We start from the raw sequence: 13,691 nt of genomic DNA on the forward strand, positions 1-13,691 counted from the left end.
CTTCATACAGTGCGTGCTCCGTGAAACTGAATCTATGTATCACTGTTTTACTCGGTCACTGTTGATATTATCTCAACTTTAGTGTGCGTTTTCCACTGTAACACAGAAGGAGAGAAGTAACTGTGCAATCATTTCTACATTATGTAGAGCTCACAAGAGCACTCACATGTTTATTCCACAAATATAAAGGACTCTCATTAAAAAATTAAGTTAAGACACCGTGTGAAACTTCTGGGATTGGTGAAAGCCATCTATACGAAGAGTAAAGGTCGTAAAGTGTATAATATTAAATGTAAGTATCAGAAGTAATTTTCTGCCGATAAATAGTAAAAGTACAAGTAAAAGAACAATTATCAGAGTCATTACTCAACATTTTTCTGGAGATCAGAATCGGTGTCTTTTAGTTCATTTTACTTAATTATAAACAAAATGTTGAAAGAAGGGGAAAAAATTGACTGCCAATAAAAAACATTAGTATAAAAATGTGAATCTTTGGCGCTGATGCGGCATGTACGGAAGCCCTGAGGGGCAATTAAAGAAAGGCAAAGTCCAATCTAAATTGTGTTCACTCCTGTATTCATGACTTGAAAATAACCTTCCTAAGTTCCTATTTTTGTTTTCCATCTGTGAAAACATGACAAAACAATTCCGAGGAAATGTTTTGTTCTTTTGTTTTGTTTTGTTTTGTTTTGTTTTTCTAAAAAATTTTCAGAGGAAATTATATTTTCACATGTGAAACTAAGTGGGGAGAAAAACATTTTTCAGAAGATTTTTTTCACATGAAAAACTGAGTGAATTTATTTATTTACTCAGAACATTTGTTTCATGTTTCTTTGTGAAACAAAATAAAAAAAAGAGAATGTTTTTTTGTAAGGCTCAGTTATGACAGTAATATTACATAACCTTCTGAAACACAGTGGATGTATCTTGTGCTTAGTGTGGACAGAGAAATCAAAACTCCCCTGGAAGAAACGTGAATGCTTTTAGTCTTACTCAGAACACGGGGCAGTGGTGCACTTCAGCCTCTTGTGGTCATAAACAGAATTTCAAAAACAAACACCTTACCACCTTCTTCACACATGAAGAAAAAAAACAATCCTCCAGAAAAAAAAAAAGTTTCACACATGACAAAAAAAGTATTTCTCCTGGAAAAAAAATTATATAATTCTTGTTTTCAGAAACAAAAATTCAGTTTCACACAAGCAAAAGTACACTTTTTTTTCCTGATCTGTTTTCACTCAGTTTTACACATGAAAATATTCTACTTAAATATTTTTTTCTCACTTTTGACAAACAAATCTTCAGTTTCACACAATTTTCTTCCCTTGAATTATTTCTTTCACTTTTGTTCACACATGTCAACATATTTTCTTTCTTCTGGTTTTGTTTTTCTTCACTTAGTTTCACACATTAAAAAAATAATATCCTGTGAAAAAAAATTTAAATTACCTAATTTCACACAAGCAAAAGTTTTGTTGTTGTTGTTTTTAGTTTTCCTGGAAAAGAAAAAAAAATGTCACCAGTCCAAAGAAAAATTGGAGGAAACCTGTTTTTAAGTCATAAACACATGAGAGAAAACAACCTAGATCAGACCTAGAAAACGGATCACCAGAAATCGATTCATCAGCACAGCAAATCAGCAGCAACAATCCTCTGGGAAAATGTTGAGTGGTCAAGTCCAGTATGTGATGTGTAGCATGTAAAAACTCTGAATCATTAAACAGAACTACTTTTTCTCTGTGTAGCTCACCTTGTAGAGAACATAGCCCCATGTACAAAGGCTAAATCCTGACTTGTAGCCACCTGGGCTCCTTTCCAGCCAGAGGCCATGCTGCAATCTTTGGGCTGGCTGTGGGTGAGGAGGTAGGTCGCTCGTCAGATCCCCAGATACCCCAGCTGCACATAGAGGTTCCTTTGAGCAAGATACTGAACCTCAAATTGCTCCCAAAAGCTGCGCCATCGGTTTGTGTGTGAATGGCTGAGCATAGAAATATCACAGGTTGGGTTTGGATAGGGAGCGCAGCATCGCGCCTGATGAGCATGTCAGCACCTTTCACGGCAGATAAGGGGGAAGTGACAAGTGTTGAAGAGCGTTTTTGAGTTGCAAATATAAATTAAAATGTAAATTTAGCATTTGCCACCGCAGACTGAGTTGTTACCTGACAGACAGTAAGTGACAGGATAGCATTCACTTCTCTTTGCTGGCCTCTAGATGTGCTCAACAAATCCTGACAGAAGAGGAGCTGTCCGTCACACTTCACATGCCAAAATCTCAGTGTGTACTGGGTGTTAAGAAAAAGAGAAAAAGCACTGACACAGACTTGTCAACACGACTACTGTGGCAGTGCATTTTGAAGTAGCAACACTCCAGAAAGCGTTTAGGAGCCTGTTTCAGGCCATTTGGAGTCCATCGGTACCTATTTGTAGTGACACTTTTTTGGATCACGCTCAGGGCTGGGTTAGAGGCAGAAGAGTGGGATGGATCAGAGGTGCAATTTCAGGGTCGAAATTGTTCCTCTAGAAAGTGTTTAGGAGAATGTTTAAGGCCATTTGGAGTTGATTGGTACACTTTTTTGAATCTCATAGTTGGAAATAGGTTAGAGGCAGAAAACTGAAGTCGCTCAGTGACCGATGTTTCCATGAATAATTGTGAGTTTTCTTTGAATTATTCATGAAGAAAAATAGAAATTCCAATGAAATCCAATGAAAATAGGCATGTCTCATGCAACCCATCTCAGAGGATATTGTGGAATTCAATTTGGGTCAGTGAGTCAAATGACCTGAAAGTTATTGAAAACAATTTGTCGCTATGCAAAGTGAAGTATTGCTATATGTTTCAACAGAGTTAGGGAGCCAGATACATGGACTGTTGAAGTTCATCGGAACGTAAATGGCACAGGATTACCTTTCTTTACATCTGACACAATTGACAACCCACTGAACCTGCAGAGGTCTTCAGCTCTTCAAGTGTTACAGCACAGCTGTGCTGCCAGTGCAGTGAGCAGGAGAGAAAAGAAATCTTCTTCCTTATGTCATTTTTTCCCTCAATCAACACTATCTCACAGAGTGATTTGAGACATACAAGCACAAACACAAAGAGAATCTCTAGGTACCAGAAGAGTGGTACTGTATGAATCACCCTCCAGCCCCGTCTTTTCTTTAAAACGAAATTACACATAACAACAGTGCAGGAAGTAAACGATGTAATGTATCTGTAACAAAATGCCATTTAGAGATGGCTGCCAGACACAAACACGTTTCTCTAACAGAGTCTGCTAGCGCTCAGTGAATTACTAAAAGGTAATTGCCCTTAATTAGGAAGCCTTGATTAAGGTGCAGCTTTTGATTTAAGAGGAAGCCAGCAGTGATCACTGTCTCAGTTTCTCGCCATTCTAATTGTTCATTTTAGTATTCATCCCCTCTTTAATTGTTCCTGTCAAAAGACCTTATGCATAAATGCATGTCATTGGTGCCAAATTACACCTTTCTCTGTGGATTGCTACCCAGTGACCTTAAATGATTATCTCTGCTGCCCTGAAATCCTAAATATACAATTCTTTTATGGAAAATTATTTTTGAAATGTAAACTCACCACAGCTTGAATTATGCATTGCTTGTTATGCACTAGATCTGGGGTTGTAAACCTTTTTTTTATATTTTAAAATGTGTCTTCTTATTCTGTGTACAATATCCAATATAACTTTTACTTTGAGTTCAATCATGTACTTTGATGAAATCTTGATCTCAAATGGATCTGACTTATTTCATCAATAAACTGCTGCATTAAGTCCAATTAAACTGAGATGAAAAACATCTGGAGGCAGGCAAACACATCCATTTCTCTGAACTGCTCCACAAGACACATTTTTGACCACACAAACAAACAATTGATACACTGAGATTTATTTAACTTTTTTTAGTCCCATTCAGAATATTTGATTAATTCTTACTTTAAGATCTCTTCATACTCCAGTTTGGTTCGCTGCTTATTTTCTTATTTTTAATCCTTCATTCTCACCCAACTATTGGGAAGCCTCATTGAGGCCACCAGTTCAGACTGGACTTAGCTTTTCAACAAAGCCTAAATCATTTCATGCTTTTAGATATTTTGGACATTATTCAAATGTTTCAAAGCCAACAATGCACATTTAGCTTCAATCTCTCAACAGGGAGCATTCACAACAATCCGTTTAATGCATACAGTGATATAAAGAGTACATTTCCTAACATTTTAACTATATTTAACTATTATCTTTTCATTAATTTAAGCCAGAAATTCCATCTTAATATTTAAATGTTCCCAAAAATTGATGCGTTGAGATTTATTAATTTTTTCAGTCAAATTCAGAGTATTTGATTCATTCTCACTGTAACATCTCTTCATACTCTTTTCGACACAAATTCAAGCCAGCATTGCGGTTTGGCTCAAAGCTTAAATTCTATTTTTAATGCTTTATTCTCACCCAACTGTCAGGAAGCGTCATTCTCTTCAGACAAAACCACAAATAAATTAAAGCCACCAATTCAGTTTGGCCTTAGTTTTTCAGCAAACAGTTTTTAGATTGTGGACACAATTCAAAGTTTTCAGAGCCAGCAATGTGCATTTGGCTTCAGCTTCTCAAGAGGGAGCATTCACAACCGCAAGTTTTTCAGAACTTGCCTTCTCTAGTTCAATATGAGAGGGCTATACTGGAGCTGCCGTTCTTATGAAAACATCCACATTAGCTTGAAATCATTCACCCTACCAGCCCTCCACCAATCTCGTGTATTAGCAATAAACATACTCTCTGTGGTTATGTATTAAATACACATTTAAGTATGAATTTTTTTTATAGTTATTTTTATATGTTCTTTATCTTTATATGCGTTGCTGGCCACAGTAGCATCTTGGTACATTTTCCCCCTAAATTAGATCTCAGTACAGCAGCCATTTAAAATCAAATGTGTGAAATGCTGTGTGTAATTCCAGCGGCACACTATGTTCTTTTACTGTGTCCAAATGGTTAACTTGCATCCATATTGTGTAATCCAGACCATGACAGTGACGCATTGTTTTAATTTTCCAAACTGGGACGGGATTTTAAAAAATGTTTTTAATTTCTGACCGCAGTAGCAACTATATTCTTTAGCTGTCCAGTTAAACATACGATAGTGCAGAGCCAGAAGCACATACAACACAACTTTTCCATTTCCCCAAATACTCCATAAAGTATTCAACTCGATCACTTTGGAGTGGCCTGTTATGGATATGCTATAATTAGATTCCTATGCTTGAGAGGCTTGCAGGGTGTTGATCATTGATATTTCATGAGGAAAGCAGTGCTATGAATTTCATCTTTTCATACCAACCATTTTCTTCTTGCAGATAAGAAGGCCCCTCAAGATATACGTAAACATAAAATAATAACTTCCAAATGTCCATGAACCATTTGTGTTTCATTTTATTAGCTTATAAGTACACCAATAATTATGACTATTTCTTATGAAACTGCAATGTGTAACAGTTTTCTATACAATGGATGCAGTATTGTGAATGCAGTATCTACGATGATCATGTAATCATTTAAGAAAGTATTGAAATGGGAAATGTTTCTGTCTTGGGAAAATAATGTCTTCCACTGAAGAAAAATGGAGTAATGGCGCCCTCTGGCTCTCACAATGAAAATGAGCAGTTTTTGTCATGTCTTTATGCCTGCGCAAGACTCAGGCAGTGGAGTGAATTAGCAACTCTTGTACATGTGATTATGTCATTGGACGTTTTGTGAAAAATACAAGTATTCCTTGTAAACATCTCTTGTGAAAAGCTTATGATAATATATTCTTTCATTTTCATTTCCTTTCAAGTCCTTTTAATCTCCAGGGGAAGAGGCCTGTGTATCAATAAGTACAAGATTCAATTAAAAGCTTTTATGTTGTCCTCATTCAGTCCAAGAGTGAACAGTACAATTGCTCCCCGGGAAGCTTTTGTTAGCATCTGTGCGTGATGATTTAGATGTGGGAAACCAGCATAGAAACAGAAGAACAAGACACACTTCAACCGTGTTGTTACCTGGAAACATCAGGCTTTACTGGTTGGACGTTTAGTTCAGCGAATATCGAGAGCTCTTAAAGCTTGAGATATAAAATTTGCCTGATTCGGCGTGTTATTTAAGGACACGCTCTTGTTCACATGAGGAAGCTGATAACAACTGACAGAAGAAAAAAAAAAAGAAGAAGAAACAGGCAAAAGCAGACTGTGTAATCAACCACAAAGCAATGCATCCCCACATATTGTGATTACACTTTACAGTTGATTAAAACACTTGGATAAGATGGAGGTTTTTTCTTTTTTTAAAAAAAAGTATTTATAATATGATACAAGGATATTTTGTGCAAGAGGTTGTTAGGGCTGTGAAACCTGTACATTATGAACAAAGCACTTAAAATTCAGTGACAACCTGAAAGCTGAACACGGCTAGTTGGCCATGATTGTGTCAAACGGCTAACTATCAAGATACTAGCAGTATTATACAAATGGATTCCACCAGTATACAATGGCTGTATATGATTAGATTACATATTTATATAAAGTGCAAAAGAAACAAGCACTCGCAGCTAGGCCTGAAGTGCTTTGTGACTGAGTGTAAACCCACCACCACATGCTTACAGCCTTCTCGTCATATGGCCAGGTGGCTGGGCAGAAACAATCTGAAGACTTGGCAGGGCGGTATGACAAACTGTTGGCTGCAGAATATATACTGTATTACAAAATGTATGAAAGGGTTACCAATCTGTGCAATATACTGAATCTTACAAATATAATCAATATGGACAGTTGTGAAAAAAGTTATCTAAAATTCCCCTTTGTACAATAATAAATAGACACTTGTTGTATCCTGCTCCTTCTTCTCTGAAGCATAGCACCACAGGCTCATTTTTCAACCTTGAATATGAAATTACCTGAAATAAATGAGAAGGTTCATTCTTATTTCGGGGGAATAAGACATCTTCGACATTAAAAGATATAAGAAAATATATGCGCTGTTAGTGACTAGATTACATGTTTTTGTTTATAGTTCATAATTCTGTTTTTTTTCCCTCTAATAATGTTTCAAGGTTATACAAAGCAGGTGAATTCAGCATCACAGTTGAGTCTCAAGAAAACAGGAGAGCGAAGAGGCATCAAGCGGTCCGTCAGACTCTGTCCAGCAGCTGGGGATTCTGGGGGATTATCTAGGTCTGCTGGGAACCCTGGTAAAAGACAATAGGAGGTATCGGTATACAGTATGATAGCTCTAACTGCACAATGTTGTGAAAAGAACGATATCAAATGATACAGCTGTTGATTGTCATCCTTACTGAGTTGGTTCTTTTACGCTTCCAGCAGTCTGGATTGAGTCTTTTTTGCTCCTCAGCCAGAGCTTTGGCCTCCATGGTGTACATCCTCCTCTCCTCACTCTTCATCTTCTTCCACTTGTCACCAAGGATGACACTAATGGCTCTGGAGAGTAGGGTTAGAGACAAATTATCAATTACTTTGCCTATCATGAGATTACTGTCATGTAACCAAAAGCTACCCTTTGGTTAAAATTAATACAAGCTATATTTTATCACTTTAGGCTCTGGATAGGTTATTACAAGGTGACTACAGGTATCAGACACCTAAATGTAAGCATTCTTGAGACCTTTTCAACCACACCAAACTAACTAAATTTCAGTTTATTTTTTTGACATACCATAATTTTCCTATTCAAACAATGCAGGGTAAGTCTAAAAGTAAGTAGTGTATAAATGTTCTTGTGCAGAGGTATGGTTTATGAAGGAATGTAGTTATTAGATTGAGTAAGGATTAATGCACATTTTGCCTACAGGTAAGAGCAGTTGGTTCAATGAAAAAGACGTTACCTCCTCTTTCTAGGCTTAGTGTTCCATTGGACAGAAGTGAGAGTGGCATAAAAGTTCATTAACCTAAATTTGATAATTCTGCTTTACAAAAACGGCAACTAAAGGGGTGATCTCATTGAATTTTGCATACCTGTTGTCCTTGCCAGGATACATCTGTGTGTACTCCACCCTGTACTTCTTGGCAAAGAGCATGAAGGCATTCATTGGCCGTTTGCATTTTGTAGGCGTGGCACCACTGGCTGTCCCTGAGGTGTGGCTCCTGTTTGATTTGCTTGTGGAGGATTGTGGGGAGCTGGAGCGCTCAAGTTTATCACAGTCTGGACTGACAGCACCCCCACTTGACAGGGAGGTCCTGCGCTGACGAGCCATGCTGCTTAGAACGTAAACCGCTGAAGAATCTAGTGGGGTGAAGTCGTAACTGCAGGACAAAGGAAGAAGGAGAGAGACATGAGTTAATTGTTTTGTAATAAGTCAAATACTGTCTGCTTTTTTTTTTTTTTTTTTTCAAATTTGTTCATGTGTTTTTTTTTGTATCCCATAAAGCCTAAAAATGTCACCATGTCACTTTTAAGTGCAACCTGTGGATGTGACTCAACAATCAATTATCTTTCTCCAGGGGGTTACAGCTGTTGCTTTAACTACATTAGTTATAAGGGTACCTTCTGAAAGTGTCAAAAACCACGGAGTCATCGCAGTTAATGGCATCTGGGTGGTTTGGTGGCAGGCAAACATCGCCCAACTGCATCTCATAGCAAGGGATCCCATGGTGCACCACAGTAAGGCTCGGATAAAAGGAAGACCACCCTGATAAACACACATGATAAATAACAGATTAATTTGATCATAGGTGTTTGATTAAACAAAAAATGTAATAAACTGTATTTGATAAACAACATTTAGTCAGTGGACACTTCTGTTTGCAAAGACAAATTACACATATTGCTATAAAATCTGTTTTTGGTATGATTTTGCTTTAATTTCTTGTCAATGAAGCTCATACTGATCTTACAGTTTTGTTTGGGTGTTTGTGCTTATTATGAACAGAAATATTTTAAGAATCTTTTACAAATATATTTATTTTTTACCTTTATTTTTGACAAAAAATGGGTGATCCAATCGGCATTCAGCCGTTACCAGGCCATCATCGGATGAGCCAGGATCAAAGGTCAGCTTAAGAACTGCCTGGCTAAAAGAAACTGTCTCTTCGTGGCTCACCAACTTCAGCCCATCAGATCCGTATCTCTGGAAATGAAGCACACAAGAAAAAAATAACACTTAGGAGGAGATTTTACTCATCAGCAGGATGAGCCTGTTGAACTCACCACAAAGGGGAAGTGGCGTGAAAACAATTTGGTGTCTACTGGTCTGAAACTTGTGTTTTTATCATATTAAGTGAGACCACTACTTCAAAAAGTGAAGGATGTAATGTGCTTCAAAACTCATGCGCTCAGTCACTCACATCCTGTCCCTCCACTGTTACCCAGGCTGCCACCTTGTGGCCAATACAAGCCACTGTAATGTCTACTGACATAACACTGAACTGAATCATGTACGGTACTCATCTAGTCAGCAATGCAGCAATACTACATTTAAGGTCTGCATAGCTGGAGTTTCTTATGAAATATATCACAACATATTTAACTCACTATTTGTTGCTTACCTTAAGAGAGAACAAGGATGGCATCATGGTTTCATCATCTGAGTCGTCATCAGAATCCCCAAGTTCATCCGCCTCCTGCCACTCAACATTAGGACCTCGGTGGAAGCGCAGGCGAGTTCCTGAATATCAACATAACAATGCGACATGATGAATAAGCAGATGTGTGTTGGTACTGATCAGAGAATGCTGGAAAAATGGATGCAATACTGTTGTTTGGACACAGGGCTCAGAATTTCTTTACAAATGTTTGTAATTCTGGCTTATCCTGGTAAAGGGAGGATCCTTTCACAAAAGCGTAAACAAAAGATTAGTGTCAGCACCTCTCTCCTGCTTCTGTCAAAAACAGCCTTGATTGCATGTCTGCTTGTCATCAGCACAATTTGAGAGAGGAGCGGTTAAGCAGCCCTTCAGTACTGTTTTGACCACATAAATTACAGGCTGTCAAGAGTTAGACTTTAAGATAAAAAATGAAAATTGTGACTGATCGTTTTAAAAAGGGTTTGTTTTACACGTGTGTTCAAAGGTTACTGATGTAAACAAAGGATTAAAGAAAACATAAAGGAATTACTTTAGTGTTTTCTCATGGGGAGTTCATGTTCTCACTGGAATGTGGATCTGCCTCTAAGCTATGACACAATTCTCAGAACCATTTTTTTTGTTACAAGAAATTCTCAGAAAAGCTCAAGGTTAACTTCAGTATGTTTAAGTCAAGGGGTTGTCTGTATGCGCATGGGTGGATGCATTCAACATGTGCGAGTGTACGTGAAGGTACCTTTAAGGAAGCAATGCCAGGCTGTGGAGGGCCAGGAGTGAGACCAGGCCATGTCTTCATCATCAGAAAATGAGGAGGACATTGAGAAAACTCCACTCTCTGATTCACTGCTGGCCTGTTGTTAAAAAAATAATAGAAATAAATAAATAGTCCAATATCAGTATGCATGTCATGGAAATGATCAATGGGTCAACAGGATTGTATGATTATTAGGGTTTCAGAAGTGAGAGATTACCCTGACACGCCTGCGCTCCCTGAGGTGGCCTCTGGACGGGGTGGGTGCACTACTGGCTAATGGGGGACGGGCGTAGGAATGTAAACTATTGCTATTGCCAAAGATGTGGACTGGAGATGATCTGAAAAACAATTTCACAAACATATATCATAGTCATAAATGCACATATTAGTGATACTGTACATTTTTAAAGTAAAATGAAAAAATACGGAGAGACGAATAAAATCCTGCTGTTTATCATCATCAGCAACAACAAATCATTAGCTGGCAACGTTTACTGTGAAATGGTTTTGCAACATTCTGGTATTAACAATGTTAACATAACAAGTCATTAATTGATTGAATAATTGCTAAAAATCAACACAATTTTGTCTTAATGTAGCTAACTTGCCAATCCTGCTGAACTGAGTCCCCCCACACAAATACCACAAGTCTGTACTTGTGTCATTGCATGTGTTGTCACTTTCAGTTTGAGCTTGGCTGACTGGCACAAACCTCTTATGCGGGGCATTCTTCAGTAAGGGGCTCTGGGGACTGGTGGCAATGTTGGCCAGTTCAGCGAGCCAGTTGGTGCTGGGGGAGCAGCTGAGCTCCTGGTGAGACACCCCTGCCCCGACCTGAAATAACCCTGGAGACCTCTGGTCCTCTTCCACCTCCTGCAGCTCTGGCATGTCATCTGGGGAGAGGTCAACAGGAATATTCATAATTAATATGTGGAAAAGCTCAGTTTTCTTTAATGTAGAATGTGACTTCTTTTAGGACTGCAATATATGGTAAAGAAAAACACTGTTTATTTTTGACAGATATTGCAATATGATTCACAATTAATTGTGTCATTTCAAAATATGCAATTTTTGGCAATTTAAAGGGGGGGGGTCATATGAGATGAAATAGATAATTATTGCAGGAAAACGGCATGAAGGCACAACAACATTCATTTAATCTCAGCTATTATTTAGCAGTTCTTGGTGTAAGCTATTTTTTTATAGCAAATTCATTATAATCAGGTTTTCTCACACTTTTTAACTTCATCAAAAAAATTCCAGCTTCTTGTGATTTGGATATTACACTTGGCCAAAGTGCTATTTTTTATCATTTGTTTTTTTTAATTGTGCAGCCCTACTTCTTATTAAAGAATGTTACCATAATCCATGTGACACCCAGGTGAAGAAGGCAGGTCCTCGTTACACTTGAGTGGATCAAAGGTCTCGTCCATTCTCACAATGTTCTGATATTTCCTCTTTTATTGTTTTTTATTAGTCTTCTGCTCAGTTCACTCAGCTTCCATCTTCAAATTCTGCCACATCAGCTGGTTGTATGCAAAAAGACAGAGAAACAGCATTAGAGTGTTCACAAAGTGAAACTGCTGTGCAGGTCTATTTATGGTACTGTTTCGATCAGATTAATACACTCTACCAGACCTATTCAACTGGCGGCCCTTCAAGAATGTCATTCCTGCACTTTGACAATTTTGTTAGCAGGCTAATTGGGGTAATTGTCTGTTGTTATGCAGTGAAATACTCTTAATTCATTCCAACGTTTAACCCAGGCTGTTTAAGCAGAGGAAATTTTCAAGAAACAAACTGACAGCCTACTTAAAAAGTGTATTGTTTTTTCTTGTTCATTTGGACATGTAACTTTTCTTTTTTTGCTTATGAAAAATGATCAAGACAGAACGTCAAAAAAATGCTCTGTTTTAACACACTTAAATTCCAAGCCAAGGGAATATAAAAGTCAGGCCCCTTGGATCTTCACTTTTTGTAGCCCTTCTTAAAAAAAATGTTTTAAAGTAGCTGAATAGGCCTGCACTAGACTATACAATAACCACTGATCATTGATGAAAATGACTCCATACATAAAGGAATGAATGACGCGTTTTTATGACTGAATGAAAAATCCTAACGTAAAACTCTTAATCCGTCATTGACTACTGATCACAGCAAATTTGAAAATACGAACAATATTATGCTGTCATTGCAAGACATGTCATGTACTGCATCGATATAATGGCAGCAGCCTTACGGGAATCCTTTGTCTCTGAATCGACACAGTATAGCTCTATGACTGGTCATGTGACTCGCTGCGTGGAGGCCTTGTTTATAAACTTAAAAGGGTTTGGCGCATGCGTACCAGAGCTCATTCATTCATAACTGCGTAGCAAAAGTGATAAAAAGCAAAAATAAGGTTTGGAAAAGTGGCGTTATGCTACACGAAAACATGAAGTCAGGAAAAAGTGAAAGAATAGCGATGACAGCGTAACATTTCATGCTGGGTTTTTTTTTTAATGTGCTGTTTTGCGCCATGTAAAGTCAAATAAAATCCTTAAAAATATATAAGGTTTGAACGTCATATATATCGCTTATATAGAATAGCTAACCGTTATTTGTGCTCTGACAACCCACCAACGGCTGCTACTCGAGCTCTAACGAACCGTTGCTTCGACTTCCTAAACGCGGATATACGAACAACATACTGTCAGTAAAACGCTTCAAAAGTGTTGCAGTGTCCAAAAAGACAGGTTGAAAGACGGGCCTGCTGTTTCCCCACTCCTCAAAAACAGCAGCCGTGTCCTCAGTTCAAACCCAGAGGCTGTCGGGTCTAACACTGTAAACAAAAGAATGTCAACAAGTTGAGGCATGACGCAACCTTTCTGCCCCGTTAAAAATGAATGACACGAACATAAGAAGCCTTTTCACGACGTTCACAAAATCTTCAAACATATTTCACCGAATGAAGGACTTGTCTTGATGCACGAAACTGCACTCGGGTGGGCTTTTTGTCACCAAAACAACAAGCGTCACCACGAAAGAAAAAAAAAAAAAAACATTGTCGAACACAACCTGTCGTTCGCCGTCAAAAAAACGCGTGACAACCCCGCTAAAACTCCAACTTATACTCGTAGAGACACGGGTGACCCAACGCTCAGATTAAAAATTAGTTTGAACCTTTAATTTATTCGGAAAAAAAGGAATTAACTTCCCACTTACCAAAGCTATCGCCATCGACTAAACTCTCTGGCATTCAGTCCAGGGGTGGGAATGAATGTTTCGAGAGAACGCTTCCTATTGGTGGACAACAACGTCAAAAACAAGAATCCGAGTGTCCTATTGGTCAAATTCGTTGAGAAAAATACAGAAGGC

At 38.0% G+C, this 13,691-nt stretch overlaps 1 protein-coding gene across 1 annotated transcript; it reads right to left on the reverse strand.

Annotated features, from left to right (window-relative positions):
* Positions 1-6,037: 6,037 nt before the first annotated feature.
* On the reverse strand, positions 6,038-13,670 carry hbp1 (HMG-box transcription factor 1). Its single transcript, XM_037107331.1, has 11 exons — positions 13,539-13,670; positions 11,695-11,860; positions 11,047-11,227; positions 10,552-10,672; positions 10,317-10,431; positions 9,545-9,663; positions 8,970-9,126; positions 8,544-8,688; positions 8,015-8,302; positions 7,339-7,480; positions 6,038-7,230 (listed from the first exon to the last, which is right to left on the reverse strand). Exons 2-11 carry the CDS (start codon positions 11,765-11,767, stop codon positions 7,213-7,215), a joined length of 1,359 nt encoding a protein of 452 aa, XP_036963226.1. The 5' UTR covers positions 11,768-11,860; positions 13,539-13,670; the 3' UTR covers positions 6,038-7,212.
* Between the last annotated feature and the right edge of the window lie 21 nt (positions 13,671-13,691).

This window comes from Acanthopagrus latus, chromosome 8, assembly GCF_904848185.1.
Source record: "Acanthopagrus latus isolate v.2019 chromosome 8, fAcaLat1.1, whole genome shotgun sequence".
Taxonomy (NCBI): Eukaryota; Metazoa; Chordata; class Actinopteri; order Spariformes; family Sparidae; genus Acanthopagrus; species Acanthopagrus latus.

Excerpts from the sequence above, each read along its gene's own strand:
- hbp1 (XM_037107331.1), bottom strand. The coding sequence starts at position 11,767 with ATGGACGAGACCTTTGATCCACTCAAGTGTAACGAGGACCTGCCTTCT. Across the intron at positions 9,664-10,316 it reads CTGGCATTGCTTCCTTAAAG|GAACTCGCCTGCGCTTCCAC; the intron begins GTACCTTCACGT and ends GTTGATATTCAG. Across the intron at positions 9,127-9,544 it reads CATCCTTGTTCTCTCTTAAG|AGATACGGATCTGATGGGCT; the intron begins GTAAGCAACAAA and ends CTTCATTTCCAG.